Below are 20173 nucleotides of genomic sequence, written 5' to 3' on the forward strand. Positions count from 1 at the left end.
TACTGAAGAGGCATCTAGAAAAGAAAATAATATTGCAGGAGTGGTACTTTGGGGGCTCTTTGGAGGTGGAGTAGCTTGGAGGCGGTCACTAGCTGAGCTTTGCATAGAAAGGAGGAAAAGCAGTATACTTCAACCTTTTATTGAAAGCAACAATGAACTTCTTATGCAGAGTTTCATATCCCGAGTTGTCTACTTTGAATTTAGTAATTTTTTTAAAACTTTTGCTTTCAGCTGACTTTAATAAGAAGCATTTTTAGGGCAATTAACAAACTCTAAGGTACTCCATCTGTAAAAATAAGTGATCCACAAAGCCAGGGAACTGTAGCTTCTTAGCAATGCTCCAAAAAGTAACAGAATATGCGTGTGTTCAGCTAACACTAGTGGTTGTGAGAGCTTTTTCTGAGAAGAAAAAGCTTTTTTCATCACCTCGGTTTAGCCCTTGCGCCTTTCTGGCTTGTGATGGAGCAGGGAAGCTCTGTGATGGTGGGGATGCAGTTTGACAGAAGAGTATTTAGACTAATTCTGTCAGGCCAGGTGAGTCGGACGTTGCATAAACCCCATCTGTTAAGGAAAGGCATGGGAATAATCAAGAAAACGGCGACTTTAAATTGCAGCTGTTCAAGACCCGATGTTTGCCCCTGGAGCTGCAAGGGCTAATTGCCCTGCTAGGATCTCCACGCTGCCAAGAGCAGGCTGTTCCTAACACCAAGCCAAGTCTGGTATCCCTGGTTTCTGCTGTGCTACCCTCAGCAGTGGGGACCTACCTAAACACGAGGACTAATGCAAATTGTGCATTACTAAACAGCTTACCCCTTGTTTGAGCTTTCTTCCCTCCCTCCCATTTCGATTATATTTAAATTCAAGCAAAAACGCCGCCGTCAGTTATAGACAGCCGAGGTCTGAGCGGCTTTGTAGACAGTCATCAAGTGCTGCAAAGTTTGAAAGTGTTTTAGTGGAATATGCTCACCTTGTAACTACAAATGAAAAGCAAGATACTGGCCCCAGGAGGGTTTTGGCAATATTTTGGCTATAGGCACTGTTGCTGTAAAGTCTGTTGCACAATGAATGAACAATAGAGCAAAAAATGGTAATGGAGGTCCTAAGTTTTTAATTGTGGCTTGGGTATTATAGAGGAAAAGTTTGCGGTTGGGAGGGAAAAAAATGCAATCACTTCTTCACCATCACCCACGTTTATAAAACAGAAGGCAATTTAATGACAGAGTGGTAAAGGCAGTTAGTTTGAAATTGTGAGGAATTGCTTTGACCCTGGGTTGGATCGTGTTAAAATGAAGTTGGTGGATTCATCGTAGTTCCAAAAGGACATTAGCGTCCAACAGCATGAAAAAACCAAACTGCTTTCTACATGAGTAGAAAAGGGAATTGGAGCAGTAAGTTTGCAAATCATGGATTTGATAGCTCTTTGGCAAGGGTTTCGCTGCCTGTACAGCTAGCCTGCATAGCAGCGTCTTGCTTGAAGAAGTTGGTGTCTTCCAGGAGTGTAAATCAACCATGAAATTTAAGCTAACAATATACAAAAGCAGTAGGACATGTCAGAAAGGACGTGGGGAGTATCTTGCTTGCTGGTAGTTGTAATCACCAGCTCTCGGCTTCCTGTGTCATACGCATTCGGGATCTCGTGCATTCTTTATAAGCTGTTACGCACTATACACTGTAAATTTTCATATTTTTTTATTTAATAAAATAATGAGAGTGAGAGAGTTAACATTTTAATATGTAGTTCTGTGTTTTATTATTCCCTCTAAAATGAGCATGTATACTTTCTGAAAAACTTTGGTTTACTTTGGCATGTGATTCATAGAAACATAGGTCTTTCTATCATTCTGACTTAAGTCATATATTTTTACACTAAACATCTTATTACCTTAGTTTTATTATTTCAGAATCAAAGGAGAGCTTGCAAATGTCTATGACTGCAGATCGAAGGAATGTTAATGAATAGTGCCATTGAATTTTCAGGTTTTAGCTTTTCTGATCTTGGAGAATATAACTGTAAGCAAAAATATTATGCAAGCTGAATAAAATTTAAATAAATAAGGACCAGATGTAACTATAGGGGCCTATAAAATGTAATACAAATATTATCCACTTCCTTAAAATAAATCTGTATTTTAGTATGAAAAATTATATTCATATTGATGTTGTGGATTAATCTTTTTTATGAAAGTTGGCAGGTGAACACCATCTCTTGCAAGGGCTTGCTCTTAAATGGGAAACAGACCTTTTGTTTTGACCTTGAGTGGAGAAGTTATTCAGTATCATGCAATGTAAAGCATTTTTACATTGACACGGTACTACATTTTTACATTATATAGCCTGTTTTATTACAGTAGTGTTTGGTTTAGCGTTCTGGGTGCCTGTTAATGGTTTGTGAATGCTGGCAGTTGCAAAATATTTGAGTGTTAGAAGAGAGTACACGCAGCACGATGATAAACCCCTTTAAGAAGTCAAGTGATTTGCTTGGAGCTGACCTTCAGCTCTTGTTGCTGATGTCTTTTAGATTCCACTTAGATCTGCAAATGGAAGATCATAGATCATAGCAAAACTTGTCGTTTCCTCTGCCTACACGTAACCGGCAGCTGGATTTATTTTAACTACTGAGAGGTACTTGTATGGGGGTAATTCTTCAGCGAAACACGCTGTGCAACTGGTTGATTCCTGCTTTATCTGTGAACCAGCCTGTAAACATGAAATGACAATTTTACTACTCTGGACAAAGTGGTAGAAAAGTTGAAAAGGAAATAACTAATGATATTGTACTTGCCCCGGGAAAGAGATAAATCTGTAATCCTGCAGTCAGCAAAACCCCTTGTAGCTTTATTTCCTTTAATAAATGCTAATTTACTCTTAACATTTCTAAACATCTTTTCCTGAATGTTGTTTGATATGTAGCTTACTTTTTTGCTTCCTTAGGGAAGTACTCTAATCCGTGCAGAAATTTTCATTTCTTACACCAAATACATAGTTATGGTTAGTGGTAAGATTCATCCACCTAACTACAGACTAAACTGAGGTACAGGCATGTAAAATTCCTGTAATTCCAGCAGTTTGTCCTGCCTTGAGTAACCACGTAGGTTCCTAAAAATCTGATGTCTCTGTTTTGACCTGGACTTTTGGCATCTGTGTGTGGGTGTGCTCAGAAATGTCTTTTCTGGGAGTTTGGTACCTTTCTCAGTATAGTACTCCCTTGGTTCAGGCCAAACGAGTGGTGCTGCTCTGGTGGCAGAGCTATGGAGCTGATTTCTACTTTCAAGGCTGTTTGGGGAATTTTTGGTCTTAACAATTGCCACCTTAAAGTGCACATCTTGGAAAACGTGGTTGGGATTTTCAAACAACTCATTTCTTTCTGCATAGCTCACCCGGTGTCATTCTGTGACAGTGATTATTGGTGCCCCCAATGTGTAGTGGGTCACCTTACTTCTGTGAAGCGTTTTTGATCCTATCAAAAATAATGGCTGGGTCTCATAGACTGAAATAGCCCAGCAAAACTAAATCAAACACAAAGTTAATGTGTTTCAGTTAGTGTCTTTCAGTTAAAGAAATAGCTTCTTGTTAGTTATCCACAGTAGGTAAGGACCAAGTTCTATGAAATAAGCCTGTTTACCAAAATTCAGACCTTTTTCCTTGTCAAATCCAGCCGACACCAGGTATGTAAAGATTTTTTCACTCCAGTTCTTATGAAATCCAACCCCCCATGCATACTGGTCCACCTTTATCACATGCTAGAACTTCATCAAGATATCCATGGTAAATTCAGCCTAGAGGCTGATTTCCAGTGGCCAAGGGCACCCATGTTGCAAGCTGCTGCTTGTCCTCCTGAGGAGCAGCTGCAGAGAAGAAAAGAAACACCAGAGAGACTGGCTCAGAAGCTATAAACTTGCCAAAAACACGTGAGCAGCCCAAGCCTAAAGCCAGACAGCTTGTGAGACTTTCTCACCACTGCTTATGGTCCTGCAGGCTTTGAAGGTTCAGTGATTTTCCTGACTTTACCACCTTTCTCCCAAAGGCTCCATCAAGACAGGGCTACGTGGTCATTGCCTGGGGTCTCTGCCATACCAGTTCTTGACATGTAAGACATAAAGATTACTCTGTCTCTCTTGCTGACTTTAATTCTTAACATTAGCATTTCTGTTTGTGCTCTCTGCTGATGATGAGTTTGGTATTCTTCCCCTACCTGCTATGAAGCTGTTACAAATCAAGCAGAGATAAATACCAATTGGTTGAGATCCAGTTCCCTGAGAGTTCAGGGCTATTCCCCTCGCTCGGAATAAAGCAATGCGATGTCGATCATGCTTTGCACGTTTTACAGGTTGTATTTTCTGTAAGTGGATTCACAGATTGGGTGCTAATTTCTGGGAGGCTGCTTTGCCCTCACCATTCAGTCATCATTCGCTCTGCACCACTGTCATTCCTCAAGGTCTTGAGCAAGAAACTCCGTGAACTCTTCTACTTGTCTGCCATTGCCTTTTCTTCAGTAGCCTTCAATATCTGCATTATTCAACCCAGGATGGCCACCTCAGTGGTAGCAGACAATTTCCCTTCTACATTATCTGTCAGTGTTTTCATGCTCAGGTAGTCTTAAGTTTACAGCTGCGAGCGCGGACATTGTTATAGTACAGAAAAACGCTGTTTATATGCCCTGGCTTGTATTCTGCATCCTTCACCCTGCACAAATGTGCAACTTCACACAAATTCTCAATTTGTATAATGGTCCCAGACGATGCTTTGTCAAAATACATAAAGATTAAATCTTCAGTTTTTTGAATGTATCTGTAAACCTTACGAAGTATGTGCTTTCAGCAGCTGAATATTTTTATTTAAACAGGCATGTTCTGGATACAAGAGTTTTTATTTCTCCTTTCTGCATGAACAGTTTCTGTGACTCTGCCAAGCTGTATCATGGAGCTATATGTATACAAAACTGGTAGTGAAAGAGCTGGGGATGTGAGTGAAAATCTGTCCAGAGCCACCATTAATTCACAACCTCTAGATGAACATTGATATCACATTCTCTTCCTCCCCCTCTATTGATTTTGAACTATTTAGGTCTTGACTTCTAGAGATATCAAACACAGGACTTCAGTAACCAAAACCCTTCCTTTAAAGAAATGCTTTGTATTGTTTTATTCCTGGTAGATCCTATTGGTTTTCTGAGGCACTGTGAGGGGTGTTACAGCTTAAATCAATAGCACGTCAATGGTTGTTTAGGTGGTTGGAGTGTGAGATTACATCTCATTACTGTGGAAACTTCTTTAAAATAGTGATATAATTTAAAATGTTCAATAACATCAGGAGTTTGGTTTTAGCAATTTGTCATGGATGATGAAAACTAAGAGTCTTACCCAGATCCCACTGGATCCACAGGAAAAAGATTACTTCTGGGTTAAATGCACTTTGAGCTGATCCCAGAAGTATCAGAGGAAAGATGTGTGTCTGTCATAGCTTATAAGCTAAGGAAGGTAGGACACTCATATTTATGGACTATTTAAAAATCTTTGCAGTACATCATGGACACGTGGCTTCATTCTGGTTTTGATTGATTTGATAAGCCTGATGCAACTACATTACTTTAAAAAAACCCTAGTTAAGAAAAACAGTGCTTTGGCAGGTCAGCGAGATATTTCCTTCCTTGGGGTAGGCACAGACCAGGAGGAATGTACCTTTTATACCATACATATGTATTTTTAGTTCTAGGTCTGGCGTCTAATCCATGCAGGAACTGCAGCATAGCACTGAGCTGTTGCCTTTCCAAATAGACAGTGCAGATAATTCAAAGAGATAACTTTCAGCGTTCCTGAATCTGAGCTTTAGGTATGTGCAGTTGTACATTTAATCATGCAGTACTGGGTAAAGCTGATCACTCCAGTTCATTGACCGTATTTAAAGTGACCACAGATGGAAAACAAACTTAAATGTGATTGAAAGCTCCTTTCTCAGAGGTTAGGAAATACCAGGATAAGTACAGTCTGAATGTGTTTGATTTGGCCATCCTGTGTACGTGCCCAGCTGCCGTGACACGGTCATGGTGTAATTTTTCTACTGAACTTCACATTCATCCCATGCCCTAGCATGTCCTGGTTGGACGATGCTGTCCGAACAAGCTGGTCGATATTTTGTGTTATCTCATTGGACACTTCTAAAAGCCTTCCTTTGTAAAGGGTTTAAAAAAGCACAAGTGAAGTGTGCTGGGGAAGTTCAAAACCACAGACTCAGCTTTTTCTGAGTTACCCGTGATCAGCCTCAGGTGAAAAAATATACCTCGCCACCACCCTCCTGGCTTTCACCCCAGCTAACATCTCTGGTGTTGACTTAAGAGCTACATGATCATTCTTAAAACAAAGGTAACCCCCAAAAAAACCCCTCCCAAAACCAAAACCAACCACACAAAAACCACAACAACTAAAACCCCACAGCTGAGAGAAGATCCAAGACACGTAGCAGAGGATTTCGACAGTGCCGCAAAGATGGAGGAGTAATAGCTGTTTCAGTCACTTCAGGAAAACACTGCAGTTGCAACTGGTGTGTGTGTGTGTATATATATATATATAACTTTTTTTAATCAAGCTGTTCTTCTGATTTTCTTAATTACCTTGGTACACAGCTCGTGGGATTTTGCCTTCATTTCTGTAGATTGGAATCTTTCCCCCCCACCACCATCTGGGACACTTGCATCAGCTGTAATCCATTTGTGATTGAAATCCTTCAGGCTTTTTTTCAGTGGCTGGTGTATTTGTATCAAACAGGAGGTTTGTGATAGCGGTGCTGTGCTCCAGCAGGCACGGAGCAGTTGTACATACAAGTCCACATCATTAAATAAGGTGTAATGGAAATGAAAGAGAACAATGCTTTCAATGTTGTCTTGATCAGACCGTTCGCTTTAGGGCATCCGAGTTTTCTTTCTGTTCAACGTGCACCGTGTGTGCTGGGAAAGGCAGCATGGGGGGAGCTGACTTTGTGATGAGAGCTGTAGTATCTCACGGTGTTTTTAAAGCATGAAGGCACTTTGTTCTACCCCTGCAGCTATTTCCTGCTCCTGCTCAGGAAGGCAACGCACAGCGGGTGAACCTCGCCGCCTTTTCTTGCAAGTGCCGCCGAAAGGCTCCTCTCTGACTTGTACCTCAAACTGGTGAAGAAACTTCACAACTGTAGCATTTTTGGAGAGTGTACGTGTTATCTGACACCTACATACTTAATTGATATATCTACATATCTAATTGTCACCAGAGCCATTTTAAAGTTTGTAGCGAAGCCGTTTTTAGGTGTTTGCTGGTGATGTTGGAGAGAGGAGCACATTTTGCCCGGTGAAGTGTCCCGGCTGAAGCACTGCAGCAGGATGTGGATGTTCACCTATTTGTTTCAGGAAAAAGAAACTAAAATAAAGAAACAAAGCAGAACAATGCAAAGGGAAAGCACCAGCGAGAGAACAGTATGTTCTTTGTAATGCTTTTTCTTTGGGGACATCTATTGCTGGCAATAAGATTAAATCACTGAAACCTTCCCTGAAGCTACATCTGCCACTGCCTACATTTTCCAACCTCAGTAATAAAGTAACGTTTGCCATTGTTCGTTTCTTCTGGATTTCATTTCTTACAGATTTAACCAGCGCTATTTACCACAAGGCATTCAGCTCTTGCTTAAAGCTGAGATCGATGCCAAGTCCCTAAAAATATTCATAGCTCCAAAGAATCTGGTTTTAAATAATATCATAAAAAGTAGGCGATATTAATACAGCGGTTCACACTGAGTTCACGTCCTGCTGATGCCAATGTGTAAAGATGATGGAAGCCTAAGAAGCTGTAGACAAGACTACCCTGAAGTGGTGAACAAAATCCTTCTTACCTTTTTACTGTATTTTGATTACAGGAGTCATTCTCTAATCCCAAAATATTTTTAAAAAGTAAAATAAAATCTGTGTTACAGTTTTGCTTGGGAGGGAGGACTCACACCACCCCTTTCTCCCCACAGGACGCCATCGTGATCCATGAAGTTTATGAAGAAGGGGCGGCAGCCCGAGATGGCAGACTTTGGGCTGGAGATCAAATTCTGGAGGTAAAGGAGTCTCTCCATGTGTGTGCTTGCTCGTACCTTACTCAGGGACACTGGTGTTCAATGCAGCGTAGATTTCTTGTACATCGTTGAGTAGGATCTGTACTCGAACCTTCTTTTCTGTCACTGAGAGCATCCTAAAAAATTCATATTTCCTTATATATTCATATAAACTGAAGGTACAAATTGAGAATATATTAAATTTAATTGAGCAAGGCAGTTCTTGAATTACATAGCTCAGCTGTCATGTCCAATAGCTCTGTATTATTCATCTGTTTAATCTTTTATTCGGAGGCCGGCACTACCACCACTGCTTCAGTATCTCTGAGCTGGGCAAATGTGGGGCGAGAAGCGAGGGTGACTGAGCATCTCTGCCAAAAATCTCCTGTGGCATGGCTTGGGGAGCTACCGGCTCCTTCAGGCCATGGTCCATGAAACTGGTGAACACGCAGAATTATTTCTGTGAATAAATGTAGTGTTTTTCCCTCGGACAAGCGTGGAAATTGAGGCGGGAAAGGGTTAAGAGGGAAGTGTTGCTCTGCAAATGAAACTTTGGTCAGGCAGGGGTTCAGCGCAGCTGCTTGCAGCCTCGCGCTGTCAGATCAGGACAAATTCCCAGCATGGCCATTAAGGCTTTGGTGTGTAGGGTTAGAAAAATAGCGAGGGGTACTTGGGGAGTTGTCTTTACAGCTCTTGCACTGAAAATATTGTTTTTAGCGTTAAGGCCGAATGTTGTTTTCGTTTTATAAATAACTGTGTATTAGCAGAGCACAATAATTAGGGGATAAAATTGGGGAAGGTTAATTAATTATTCTCTGGCCAAACAGGAAAGTGCTAATGTTTGTGTGCCATAATATTGTTATGGTTTCAGCTTTTAAAAGCCATACTAATGAATCAAAAAGATGACTCTGAATTACTTTCAGATTGGTATGATAAAGCACACAGAGATGCCTGTGTCGAGAAAAGAATACCCCTGCAGTGTATAAATAAATATGTGCAGAATTAGTACAAAGTAATACAATCACTGTAGATTAGTCTTAATTATCTTAATGTAAAGTTAAGTGTGATTATAACTTTGCATATCTAGAAATACCGAGAATTATTTTCATTGCCTTAAAACTTACTATGTTCTGTAAGTGGATTAACACTGCATTGTTGTTCAGTTACAGTTCATGCTACTTCCTAACGGGACTTCAAAAATATTGAAGCATTTCTGTTTTTTGGTATTAACAAATAAAAGATTCTTTTGTCAGCAGAATACTGACAAACACCTTAAAGGGCATCTGTTAGGAGATTAAGTTTCAAGTCGCAATAGTTTTTATTTAATACTTCGGCATTCAATCAGAACTTCTTGTTCTCTCTGATATTACTAAAACGCTAAAACATTTTCAGGTTATCGTAAGAAATGTAACTGAGTGCTCCAGGAGCGGTCTTGTGTGCCATCTATTGGAACAAAGCAAAATAACCATTTAATACCTCCTGCCTGGGCTTTTCCATTGCCATCTGCTGATGCTTCTGGTTCCTTCTCTCTTTAGTTTGGTGATGTTGGAGGTCAGAGGAGAAGGAATTGAAGCAGTAAGAGATATAGGAAGCTCAAAGGAGCACATCCCACTTTGTCTGGGCATAAGAAAGAAGCATTGTCTGAGGTTCCAGCATTTAAAAAAGCAGGGAAGAACACCTTCAAACTCACAAGCCAAAATGTTTTGATTATTGTGATTTACTCCAACACAAAGCACCAGACTCGCACTCAATAGGAGATCCCAGGAGCTTGACCCGCTGGAAATGGGAGCACTAAATTAGAGTGCTGAGGGGTGTCAATTTGACAAATCTGTCCTGTCATGCTAGGGGAGGGTGTGATGAAAAGGTCATTTATCCACGTCATTTGGAAAGAAAACACTGATTATTCCAGGTGAACGGGATCGATCTGCGGAGCGCCAGCCATGAAGAAGCTATCACTGCGCTGAGACAGACGCCCCAGAAGGTGCAGTTGGTTGTTTATAGAGATGACGCGCATTACAAAGATGAAGAAAACCTGGAGATTTTCTGTGTAGATATTCAAAAGAAAATGGGCCGAGGACTTGGGCTCAGCATAGCTGGGAAACGGTAAGAGCATCTCTCTGATCGGGCTGCACTTCAAATTTTGCTTTTTGCTGTATGAATATGTGTAGCCATTAAATGGAATCTGAAATAAAGGGAATACTCTGTAAGGAGCAGAATTTTGTATTTATATGTCTTCAAGGATGCTGTGGCCAGCAGGAGCAGGGAAGTGATTGTGGCCCTGTACTGGGCACTGGTGAGGCCACACTTTGAATCTTCTGCAGTTTTGGGTCTCTCACTACCAGGAGAACATTGAGGAGCTGGAGCATGACAAGAGAAGGGCAACGGAGCTGGGGAGGGGTCTGGAGCACCCGAATGATGGGGAGTGGCTGAGGGAGCTGGGGAGGTTCAACTGAAGAAGGGGAGGTGAGGGGAGACCTTATCCTTACCCTCTCTCCAGCTCCTGAAAGGAGGGGGCAGCGAGGTGGGGGGTCAGTCTCTTCTCCCAAATAACAAGCAATGGGATGAGAGGAAATGGCCTCCAGTTGTGCTAGGGCAAGGTTAGATGGGATATGAGGAGAAATTTCTTCACTGAAAGGTTATCAGGCACTGGAAGGGGCTGCCCAGGGCAGTGGTGGAGTCACCATCCCTGGAGAGGTTCACAGACCGTGTGGATGTGGCACTTGGGGACATGGTTTAGTGGCCATGGTGGGGTTGTGTTGACAGTTGGACTTGATGATCTCAGAGGTCTCTTCCAACCTCAATGACTGATTCTGGGGCTGTGGTCCTGGCTCCTCTTCTGTGCAGTGAAGGCTGCTGCTGCCCAGGAGAGCTCCCAGACCTTCATGGTAGCTGTGTCTCAGGAGCCCTACCCATGGCTTTTCTGGTTTTGAAATGGGGAGAGAAACCTTCCTACTTCCAAATACCAGGATACGCCTTTGAAAATGGATTTATCTCATACGGTGGTAGGAAACAGCTGCTTAATAAAATGTGACTTTTTACTGATGTATTTCTGAACCATTGCTGTTAGATCGTTCAAACCAGGATACTGATAGATTTAATCTTTCATTGCTAGAAGAGATTTACGGCATGACACTGGTGAGCGCTCACTCGGCGTTGGTGCGTAAGAGTTGTGTGGTTGCTCTTCCGTATTGCCAAAAGAATTTTTCTCAATTACATGTCACAGTGTCATTATCTTGACTGTGTCTGGTCAGTAAAGTTTCCACAGCAGTTTTTTTTACAAGAGTGGCAATGTTTAACCCAGGTGTTGTGAGCAGATTGCGGACTGGGTAATTAATTTAGCTTATGTAAATGACCCTACAGATGGTAATCGCAGTCTCCAGCCCTCCTGCCTTTGCTTCTGTGCAAAACTTCCTGTACTATTGCGAAGTGCTTTGCTTGGGGGGGTTTCTGTCTTAGAGGTAGCCCAATTTCTGAAGTCAGTTAAGTGATATATAATTCAGGTTGTGAAGTGTTGTGTTCTTCGGGGGTGATGGATACCAAATGCCAAATCTTGGTATTGCAGCTCCAGCTCACACCGCCGCGACCCTGGGAGCTGGGGCCAGCACAGAGGTGTCCTGCGGCCTTTGGGAGGGGATGGAGCTGATAAAGAAATATATTCCCCTCATCTGTGCGGCCTCTGCTCTTGAAACCTCACTGCAGGAGGACAGCCATGAAGCTGGGTTTTCTGCTGCATAACTCATGTGCAAACTGTAAAAGTCTGCAGCCTTCTCCTGCTTTTCTGCTGGGGGCCTCCAGGCTGCAAGAAAAGAAACTGAGCTGAACCTTCAGGGGAAATACAGCAAAAAAAATACATCTGAGGCTTCGTAATTCATATCAGGCACAACAGGACATAGTTTAAGTAACTCCGTCTCAGATTGATCCTTGACTTTTTATTCATACGAGTGGTACTTTTTATGAATCTTTATGGGTCGTACCATCAGAGCAAACAGTTGAAGGGGAAAGGCAGCACTAAATATAGCCAAACACGCCTTGGTTTTAAAATGCGTAGTTTTTTTTACACTCAAACAGTTGAAGGGGGTTTAAAACTAGTTCTTCCTCCGCTCACAGGTTTTTTTTAATGTCTCTTAAATGTGAGTAATCTAAATTGGTCTCCCAAAGAATATTGGATTGTGTAATTAGCCATATGCTTCTTGCATTGTTAGAAATGGCAGTGGAGTGTTTATCTCTGACATTGTTAAAGGAGGAGCTGCAGACCTTGATGGAAGATTAATTCAAGGAGATCAGATTTTGTCTGTAAACGGGGAGGATATGAGAAATGCCTCACAAGAGACTGTTGCCACTATACTTAAGGTGAGTACGTAATACATTTTAAGATTTAAACTGGTGGTTACTGACACTGCGCAAGGTATTTTATCCTGAAGTGCTATTTACACATATGCAGGACAGCTCAAACTGATTAGCGAAACAGGAATTTCATCTGAAATAACTTTGGGAGATTCATTTAAAATCATTTTTCCTCGTATATTTAGAAGCGGGATGATACGGAGTGGGAAAACAAAGGCACATGTATTATTTAGGCATTTATTTGAAAATGCAGCTGTATATTTCAGAAAAATATTTGGAAACGTGAGAGGCATACAAATCAGAAATGAAAGAAAATGCTTTTGGCTTTGCCGTACTGACCTGCAGCTATAAAATGGCAGCTTAAATCCATTTCTGCACGGCTTTCTGTCTCACAGCGGAGATTTTATACTCTGAAGTTGTGCAGTCTGGGAGAATTTGCTTTTTTCCATTAAAGCGTGTGGTGGCTTGAGTGAGAGGAGAGGGCAGGGGACGGCCGGACTGCGAGTGCCTGATGTTGGCTCCTCCATCTGCCCATATCAAGGAAGGATGCTGCAGAGCCATTTCTATTCAAAACTGCATCTGGAGACCAGGGCTTTTCTCTGCCATCACCACGAGTGTTTCTGCACATCATTTCTTTCATTTTTGAAGGAAGAGTCTAATTATTTCCTTGCTTTTTCTGTTCGAGGTTGATGCTTGGCCAAAAGGGTACCTATTTAAGAACTGGAAATCAGTGATATAGGGGTCTATTACTAAGTTGAACCCATATGTGTTAAATTCACCCTTTTCTGCAGCAATTTTCCTCTGAAGTGTTTTGGGTTTTTTTAAATTGTCTGTTAAAGAGTTGGGGGCTTTTTGTTTATTTTTACTGGGTAATTGCCCATCTACAGTTTGCTGGTGGGAAGATTCACACTGACTTCAGCAACCAGGATGAACCTTCAGGATAAACCAAAATCCAGGAACGAGCACTTTTTGTATTGTCTAAATACAAATGTTAATGTTTTGAACATTCCTTGTGGTTTTCTTCACGGAGCTGTGGTGCTGAATATAAACATAATTCTCTCCAGGAGAGCATGAAATATTACATGTCTACTTAAACGCTGTGCATTTTGGGCTTTTTTTCCAAGTGTGCCCAAGGCCTAGTGCATCTTGAGCTTGGGAGATTGCGAGCTGGATCATGGCTGTCGTCACGGAAAACATCCCAAAACAGTCAGGTTAGTGACAAATTCATACGGATAAAACAGAGCTGCGAAGGGCAGGGCACAGGCGTGCACGTGAGGCTCAGTCCTCCCGTAGGTGCTTATGAGGATGTGGAATAAAATATTTTATCGCAATAATTTTCTGTGCTGAACTGCAAAGTAGTTGTCCTGTTGAAATGCTGATTAAGTAGAAGAGCTAGTTAATGTGGTTTTTTTAAGGAGTGCCTTCCTGAGACACACCACAAATGTGGAATGTCTTTCTCAAATGATGATGCCCAGAAATACTTTTAGACCTGCAAAAAATTGCTGAATGTGTTTTCTGCAGCTGTTTTGTCAATCAAAGCGAGTTAATGAAACTGAACTGTATCTTTGCCTGTCTTAGGGCAGAACCACACAAGAGCTGCTTTGCTCTCAAAGAAAACACAGAGCAATTTCCTACTTCACTTGCTTTTTACCTGGAGCGAGGACGACAATTCATTTTGCAGTCAGTGCAGCGCTTCTCCCCTCTCCCCGCGCCCCGCAGTCAGCTCAGACACTGATACCATTAGTAAAAAAACAAGGCGAGACGACATAGAAACTTTTCTTAATGGATTTTCCTTCCAAAGACCAACCGTTTTGCCGTGCTATTTAAGTTGCTGATGCTCCATCTCCCTCTCACACCAGAGGCCGGAGCTGTAGAGGGCTTAGAGGGGATGGAAGTTAAAGCCGAAATGCTTTTAAGGAGGTCAGTAAGAGGGGAGGCTTGTCCTGCATGAGCAACCCAAAAAGGGTGCCAAAATCATCGTCATGTGGCATGATTTCTTCACTTTCCAAAGGCCAGCAGTGATCCAGGCTCCTGTTTGGGTGCGTGAGGTGTCAGGAAGGGCTAAAGCAGCCGTAGCCACGTGGGAACAGCTGGGCTAAGCCCAGCTTTAAAAATCATGACTAAATAGCATTGGAGAAACATCTGCACTGCGTGCAGCAGGCGAGGAGAAATGAAATAACGGGGAAAAATTACACTGATTGCATTAAGGAAAGGCAGCAGGCTTGTGTATTACTTTCTTTTGGTTGTTGTATGAACAGCTGGCATAAGCAAGAGCAATGTAATCAAAAAGTAACAGTTAAAAATGATCCTCCCAGTTTTACTGTGTAAAACTCATAGCTGAAAGGGGGAGAAAAGCACCATAGTATCTAACATGAGTCTGTGTAGCAAATCGGATCAAACAATGTCATCCCCCTTTACAACATAAGAGGCCTTTGCAAGAATCTGGTAATTTCTCTATTTCTTGTAATACAAGAAATCTTAGTTGCTGCTCTTAATGTGGCGTCATTTGAGAGCCTCCGTCTCGCTGCTGCTAAGTGACTTGGTGATTTTGAAAACTGAATAAATGTTTCTCAGCAAAACTGCTCCAAGAGTTATAAAAATCTTGGCAGATAACCCGGCAAATCAACTTGAATGATTTGCACAACTGCAAGTGACGTTTTAGAAGCTGCTGGCCAAGAGCATCCAGAACTTTTGTCCTCACTTGGCTTTTTTCTTGGTCCGTTGCATACCTTTAACAGCCCAAATCTAAGCCTTGCAGTACAGGACAGTGATTTCTTTTCATGCGCATTGCAAATTATGTGAACTGACCCGTGAATTGGCAAGCGGAGCTGGAAATTGTGCTCTGCCTGTTGTTCTTCACCGACAGCTGCGCGCTGGTCAGCACGGATAAATGCTGCCAGGGCTTTTGATTCCCGACTCAATGTGTTCAGAGGGGGTGAATTCTCTGCTGTGGATAGAGCGGTCTAGACCAGATCTGTGTTTTTTATAGGGCAGCTTGGTTGAAAAGGTCTGGCCCTCGGTGAAACCTGTTGTTCAGACATGTTTCCTAAATTGATAACGATGTTTCCTCGAGGGTCAAGGTCTGAAGATGAAGGTAGGGAAAAGGAGGGCTGGAAATGGACAGCCAGGAATTGGTAACATGGCAAGCAGTGATCTTCAGAGGCTTTTGTCACCTGAAATAAGAGTAGGTTCTTGGTCAAATAAAGGAGCAGGGTCAGTTATAGGACCTTGTAATCAGACGGTAGATTTATCTAAAACACCAAGGCCTGTAGATTACTGCTGCGTCACGAAGCAGGTGTCATCGTTATCCCCACCTCGTGTGAGAGGAGCTTCTACGTGTCCTGCTCCTGCACACTCAGTGTAGGGTGAGGTACCTGCAGGCTGAATGGTGGGGAAGATGCCCTCAAGCTTCAGCAGCAGCCATCATCCCTCTGGAAATGAAGTTGGAGGGGTTTGCACTCCTGTGGCCGATGTGGTGTTTCCAGTGTGGTTGGCACAGAGCGTGGCTGCACCCGTATGTTGCAGGAACCGGTTTAAAGTTAACATTTGGGTTTGACTCACAGGTTTTGATTTATTTTTAACTGCAGGCGAGCCAACAGAGTGCCCATAGCCACTTCCACCCTGCGCTCGCTCCGGTCCTCTCTACCTTGCAGAACTTTGTCAGCACAAAAAGGTCTTCAGCAGATGTGTCTCAGAGAAACTCAGGTATAATCTGGGCGGCTGTCAGAATAGTTGCATGTTACTTGCTTTATATTTGTGCCAGTTTAAAAGCAAAGCTGAATACTTTAATCTGGTTTTCCTACTCAGTCTCCCAAAAGATGTACCACTGATATTTTAAGACCCGAACACTTTCCAGCAGATGACATTATTTTTATGTCTGCCAGTGAAGTAATGGCTCCTCTATTTTAAGTGCAGTATTCCTGCGCCTTGCTATTCCCCAACGCCCTTGTCAGAGGCTTAGCACAGGCCAGGTTCTCGCATTAGAAACAGTTTTCTCAGGGAATAAAGCTGCCACCACTTCATTTATATCTTTGTTGCTCTTGACTCTACAAAGGGGTGTTTTGTAATGAGAAAGTCACAATGCCCAGTTTGTGATTTGCAGATTTAGCAAGTGCTAAATCTACGACCTGCAGGAGCCTGGGGACAGCCTGGGCATTTGTGTGCTCTGACCTGCATCAGGAATTGGTAACCCTTGCTCACATCTGACCGCTGTTAGGAGTAGAAGACGTTTCTTCTGGCGGTTTGCATGCGCTGGAGGATGTGTTGTGCAGCTTTCTGGGCAGTTTTGAAGGGCCCTGCAGCACTGAGAGCGCATGTCTGCACACCCTGATGCAGCACTCCCAGGGCTGGGCTGCCCGCTGCCCTGCAGACCTCGGTGATGCTGCCTTGGTTACTCAGAGCAGATATCTGTGCCAGCACGTGTGCATGGCAGGGAGAAATATCGATAGGTGTTATTAAGGATCGTTAACTCTTGAAAGATAATTCTGCCTGCCTTCTCAAAGGTTCTTCAAATGGTTTCATTAAAGCTGGTAGAATTAGGGGTTGGTATAGCAGAGCCCAGGACCTGACTACACCATCAGATTTTAGGCTGTGTAGTCTTAATTCAAGTAATTCCTTACAAACGTCCTGTTTGGTTTGGGGTGGTTTTTTTTACTTTTTTAAGTACTTTTTAATGCCCTATGGGTAGATATAAGCCAGCCAGACTTCCTGGCTGTCTATTACTTGCCAATACAGCACAAATTAGGAGAGGAAATCAATGGAACCTCAACAGTCTCAGCCCAGCTGCATGCTCTACCCTTTGTGATAGGGACACTGTGATTTATGAATAATAAACCAATCTTTAATTGAGTGCAATGCACAATAGGGCTTTTCTTCAGGCCGGCAGAGCACTGCTACTCAATAGATTGCGGTGAGCAGCAGCGTCACGGTGACATCCGTCAGCCAGAGCGGTGACATCCGTATTCATCCCTGGGTGAAGCAGAAATCCCGTCCTCCTCACGCAAGCAGCACTGCCTGGTTTGGCACAGGAAGGCTCTGCTTCTGCTCGGTGATAACTCTGACTAGGCAGCGAGGGACCATTGTCACCTGACAGTGTTATCTCTTAATTATATTATCTCTTAATTACAGAAGCTAATTGTTTGTTTCTTTATTAGTAGGAGCAGATACGGGCCCGCGGACTGTGGAGATAATGAGGGTCAGTGAGTTATTTTCTGTCAATTCAAAAAGCTGACACCTTTTACTGAGGTTGTTGATTTTTGTAGTGTTTCTCAAAAGTAAACTCTATTGTTTATGTTTGCAGTGGGTTGTTGGATGTATGTCTGTGTGAGGATGCATCTGTCTGTCAAATCTACTCATTTTCTCCCAGTTCAGTAAATCAAATGAATCCATTACTGCTATACCCTGAACGCTGACCTCTACCAGTTGCTCTAATTGCAAATGTTGTTTTGTTCTGCTTTGTTTTAGGGACCAAATGATGCACTTGGTATCAGTATAGCAGGAGGGAAGGGAAGTCCGTTAGGAGATATTCCCATCTTCATCGCTATGATTCAAGCCAGCGGTGTGGCTGCACGTACCCAAAGACTCAGAGTGAGTAGAGGGCACCTCTCAATATTTCCTATTTCAAACCAAAAAAAACCCCCAGTATTTGCAGTGGTCTTTAAATGTATATGTTCATCCAGACCCAGGGAGGGCAGCAACAGGCTGGCTGGAAACCACAGGCGTTTGGGAGCTGCAGACATCATTTAGAGCTCAAACCAGGTAGAAACCTGACCAGAAGTCAGTTGTTTAATCTTAAGGCCCTTATAAAGAAATGCCAAAAATAAAGCACTGTTATCAGACCCACGGGATTATACCATGGTGAACACTTTCTGGTTTTGGAGAGAGTTTCAAGGAATTATTAGTATTGAGAAGATCTTATTATGCAGATACATAGGATTGTGTTGGCCCATGAGATTCATCAGTGCACGCTGCTACATTTGTGCCATGTCTCTAATAGTATTACACCAACAGTCCTTACTGCCAGGGTCAAGATCATTTTTATGTATAAGGAGAAGAAATCATCTAGGTTAATTAGATCAATATCAGAAGTGCTTGCTTTTCTATACTGCATTCAGCATGTGCAAACAGAGTTTGTAAGAATATGAACTTGTCTGTGCATTTGAACACAAATGAATCCTTTCTGGAGGGGAGAGGGAGGGCAGCAGTGAAAATCTCACTCTCTCTGCTTGCAAATGGAGATAGTAAAATACAACCCGGCTTTGTTTCTCTGATCGCATTGTTATTTAAAAAAAATCCGTATTGTACTTGCTCTGAAGAATGGTAAATGATCACTGGCAATGCAGAATTCTCACAAAAGGGATCCTGCAAAAGAGAAGCATGACTGTGGGGTGCCAAGTTCATGAGGAATTTTAAGCATTCTTAATTTTAATTTTCCCTAATGCTAGTAATTTTCCATTACTGTTGTACTTTCAGGTTGGAGATCGGATTGTCAGTATTAATGGGCAACCTTTGGATGGGCTGTCTCATGCAGATGCGGTTAATCTACTAAAGAATGCTTATGGGAGCATTATCCTGCAGGTATGGTGATAAATTGAACATGCAGCTGCATGAGGGTAGATAAATGGCATTCAGGAAAAAAAAAACCAAAACCCTAAGCATCACTGGCACAAGACATCACAGGATTGCAGGGTGCTCGCTGATGGGAATTACACAGAATGAAAGCAAGAAATAATTTTCATTCAAAAATTTTTTTGTTGCCACTCATGCAGGCTGTGAGCATGATTATAGAAAAGCACAGCAAAGAGAACAAAACTTGTTGCTACACACGATAAATCAACAAGCTTCCGTGTTTTGAGGTTTTTTTTAATTTGAAGTTAACTAGGAACAAGTAATTACATGCGTGTGCATGTCTGCCTGCGTGTAACTAGACTGTGACCAGACTGCCCACGGTCTTCATTTCCTTGTTCTTAAAAGGGAGAGAAGAAAGAAATGCTGGCAGCATTTAGTACAAATGATAGCATCATCATTAAGACAGTGCTGCCTGGAATTGATTATTCCACAGGTAATGAATAATGACGCTCGAGAGAGAAAACAGTGTTATCACTGCCACGTTTATACGCTAGCTAAAAGAAAGACGTGTTCTGCCACTTTGGCTCTAATTGCTGCCTGCCAGTATATTCATCTTTCGTTTATTTTTATGTTTACACAAAGAAATGGAAGAAATAGTTGCCAGAGAGAATTCAAAACCCTACTCATTTGCAGAATTATTGTAACAGTTGGAAAACAAGCTTAAGAGGTACCACTAAAATCTATTCGGATTTTCTTTATCATCACAGCATATTGGATTGGAACACATCGTGAGAGATTTTTGCAAGCTTTTTGCTTGCATTACAACACAAATGTGACTATAGAAAATGTGGAATTTTTTTTTAAAAAGGAAATTATCATAAACTTAGGTTTAGACTTGCTCATTCTTTGTCTGTCCGTGAACTGCTGACCTGGGAAGTGATGAGCCAGTTCCAGAGCAAACGGTGCATTTGTGTCGTTCCATTGAAGTCAAAGGAAACACACAGATATGCACCAGCTGAGGGTTTTCTGTTGAATTATAGTTATCATATTGTTACTAATGTGGAGTAATTTCACTTCTCATGTCAACAGTATTCCCTGAATAGAAAATGAAAGCTTGCTGCAGAACCCAAAATTGCTAATCTTGAAAGCTGTAACACAGCGTATTCCACCTCATCGTGTATTTAAAAATATTCCTGCT

At 42.1% G+C, this 20173-nt stretch overlaps 1 protein-coding gene across 1 annotated transcript in view; it reads left to right on the plus strand.

Annotated features, from left to right (window-relative positions):
- LOC104541072 (inaD-like protein) overlaps nt 1–20173 on the plus strand; it is a gene marked incomplete at its 5' end in the record, with an annotated part of 93837 nt that overhangs the window by 68006 nt on the left and 5658 nt on the right. The window contains 8 exon segments of the mRNA XM_010185038.1: nt 7984–8067; nt 9974–10167; nt 12267–12414; nt 13533–13619; nt 15996–16113; nt 17565–17602; nt 17872–17994; nt 18880–18984. Coding sequence (XP_010183340.1) covers nt 7984–8067; nt 9974–10167; nt 12267–12414; nt 13533–13619; nt 15996–16113; nt 17565–17602; nt 17872–17994; nt 18880–18984 — 897 coding nt within the window.

This window comes from Mesitornis unicolor, unplaced genomic scaffold (assembly GCF_000695765.1).
Source record: "Mesitornis unicolor isolate BGI_N332 unplaced genomic scaffold, ASM69576v1 scaffold6985, whole genome shotgun sequence".
NCBI classification, from domain to species: domain Eukaryota; kingdom Metazoa; phylum Chordata; class Aves; order Mesitornithiformes; family Mesitornithidae; genus Mesitornis; species Mesitornis unicolor.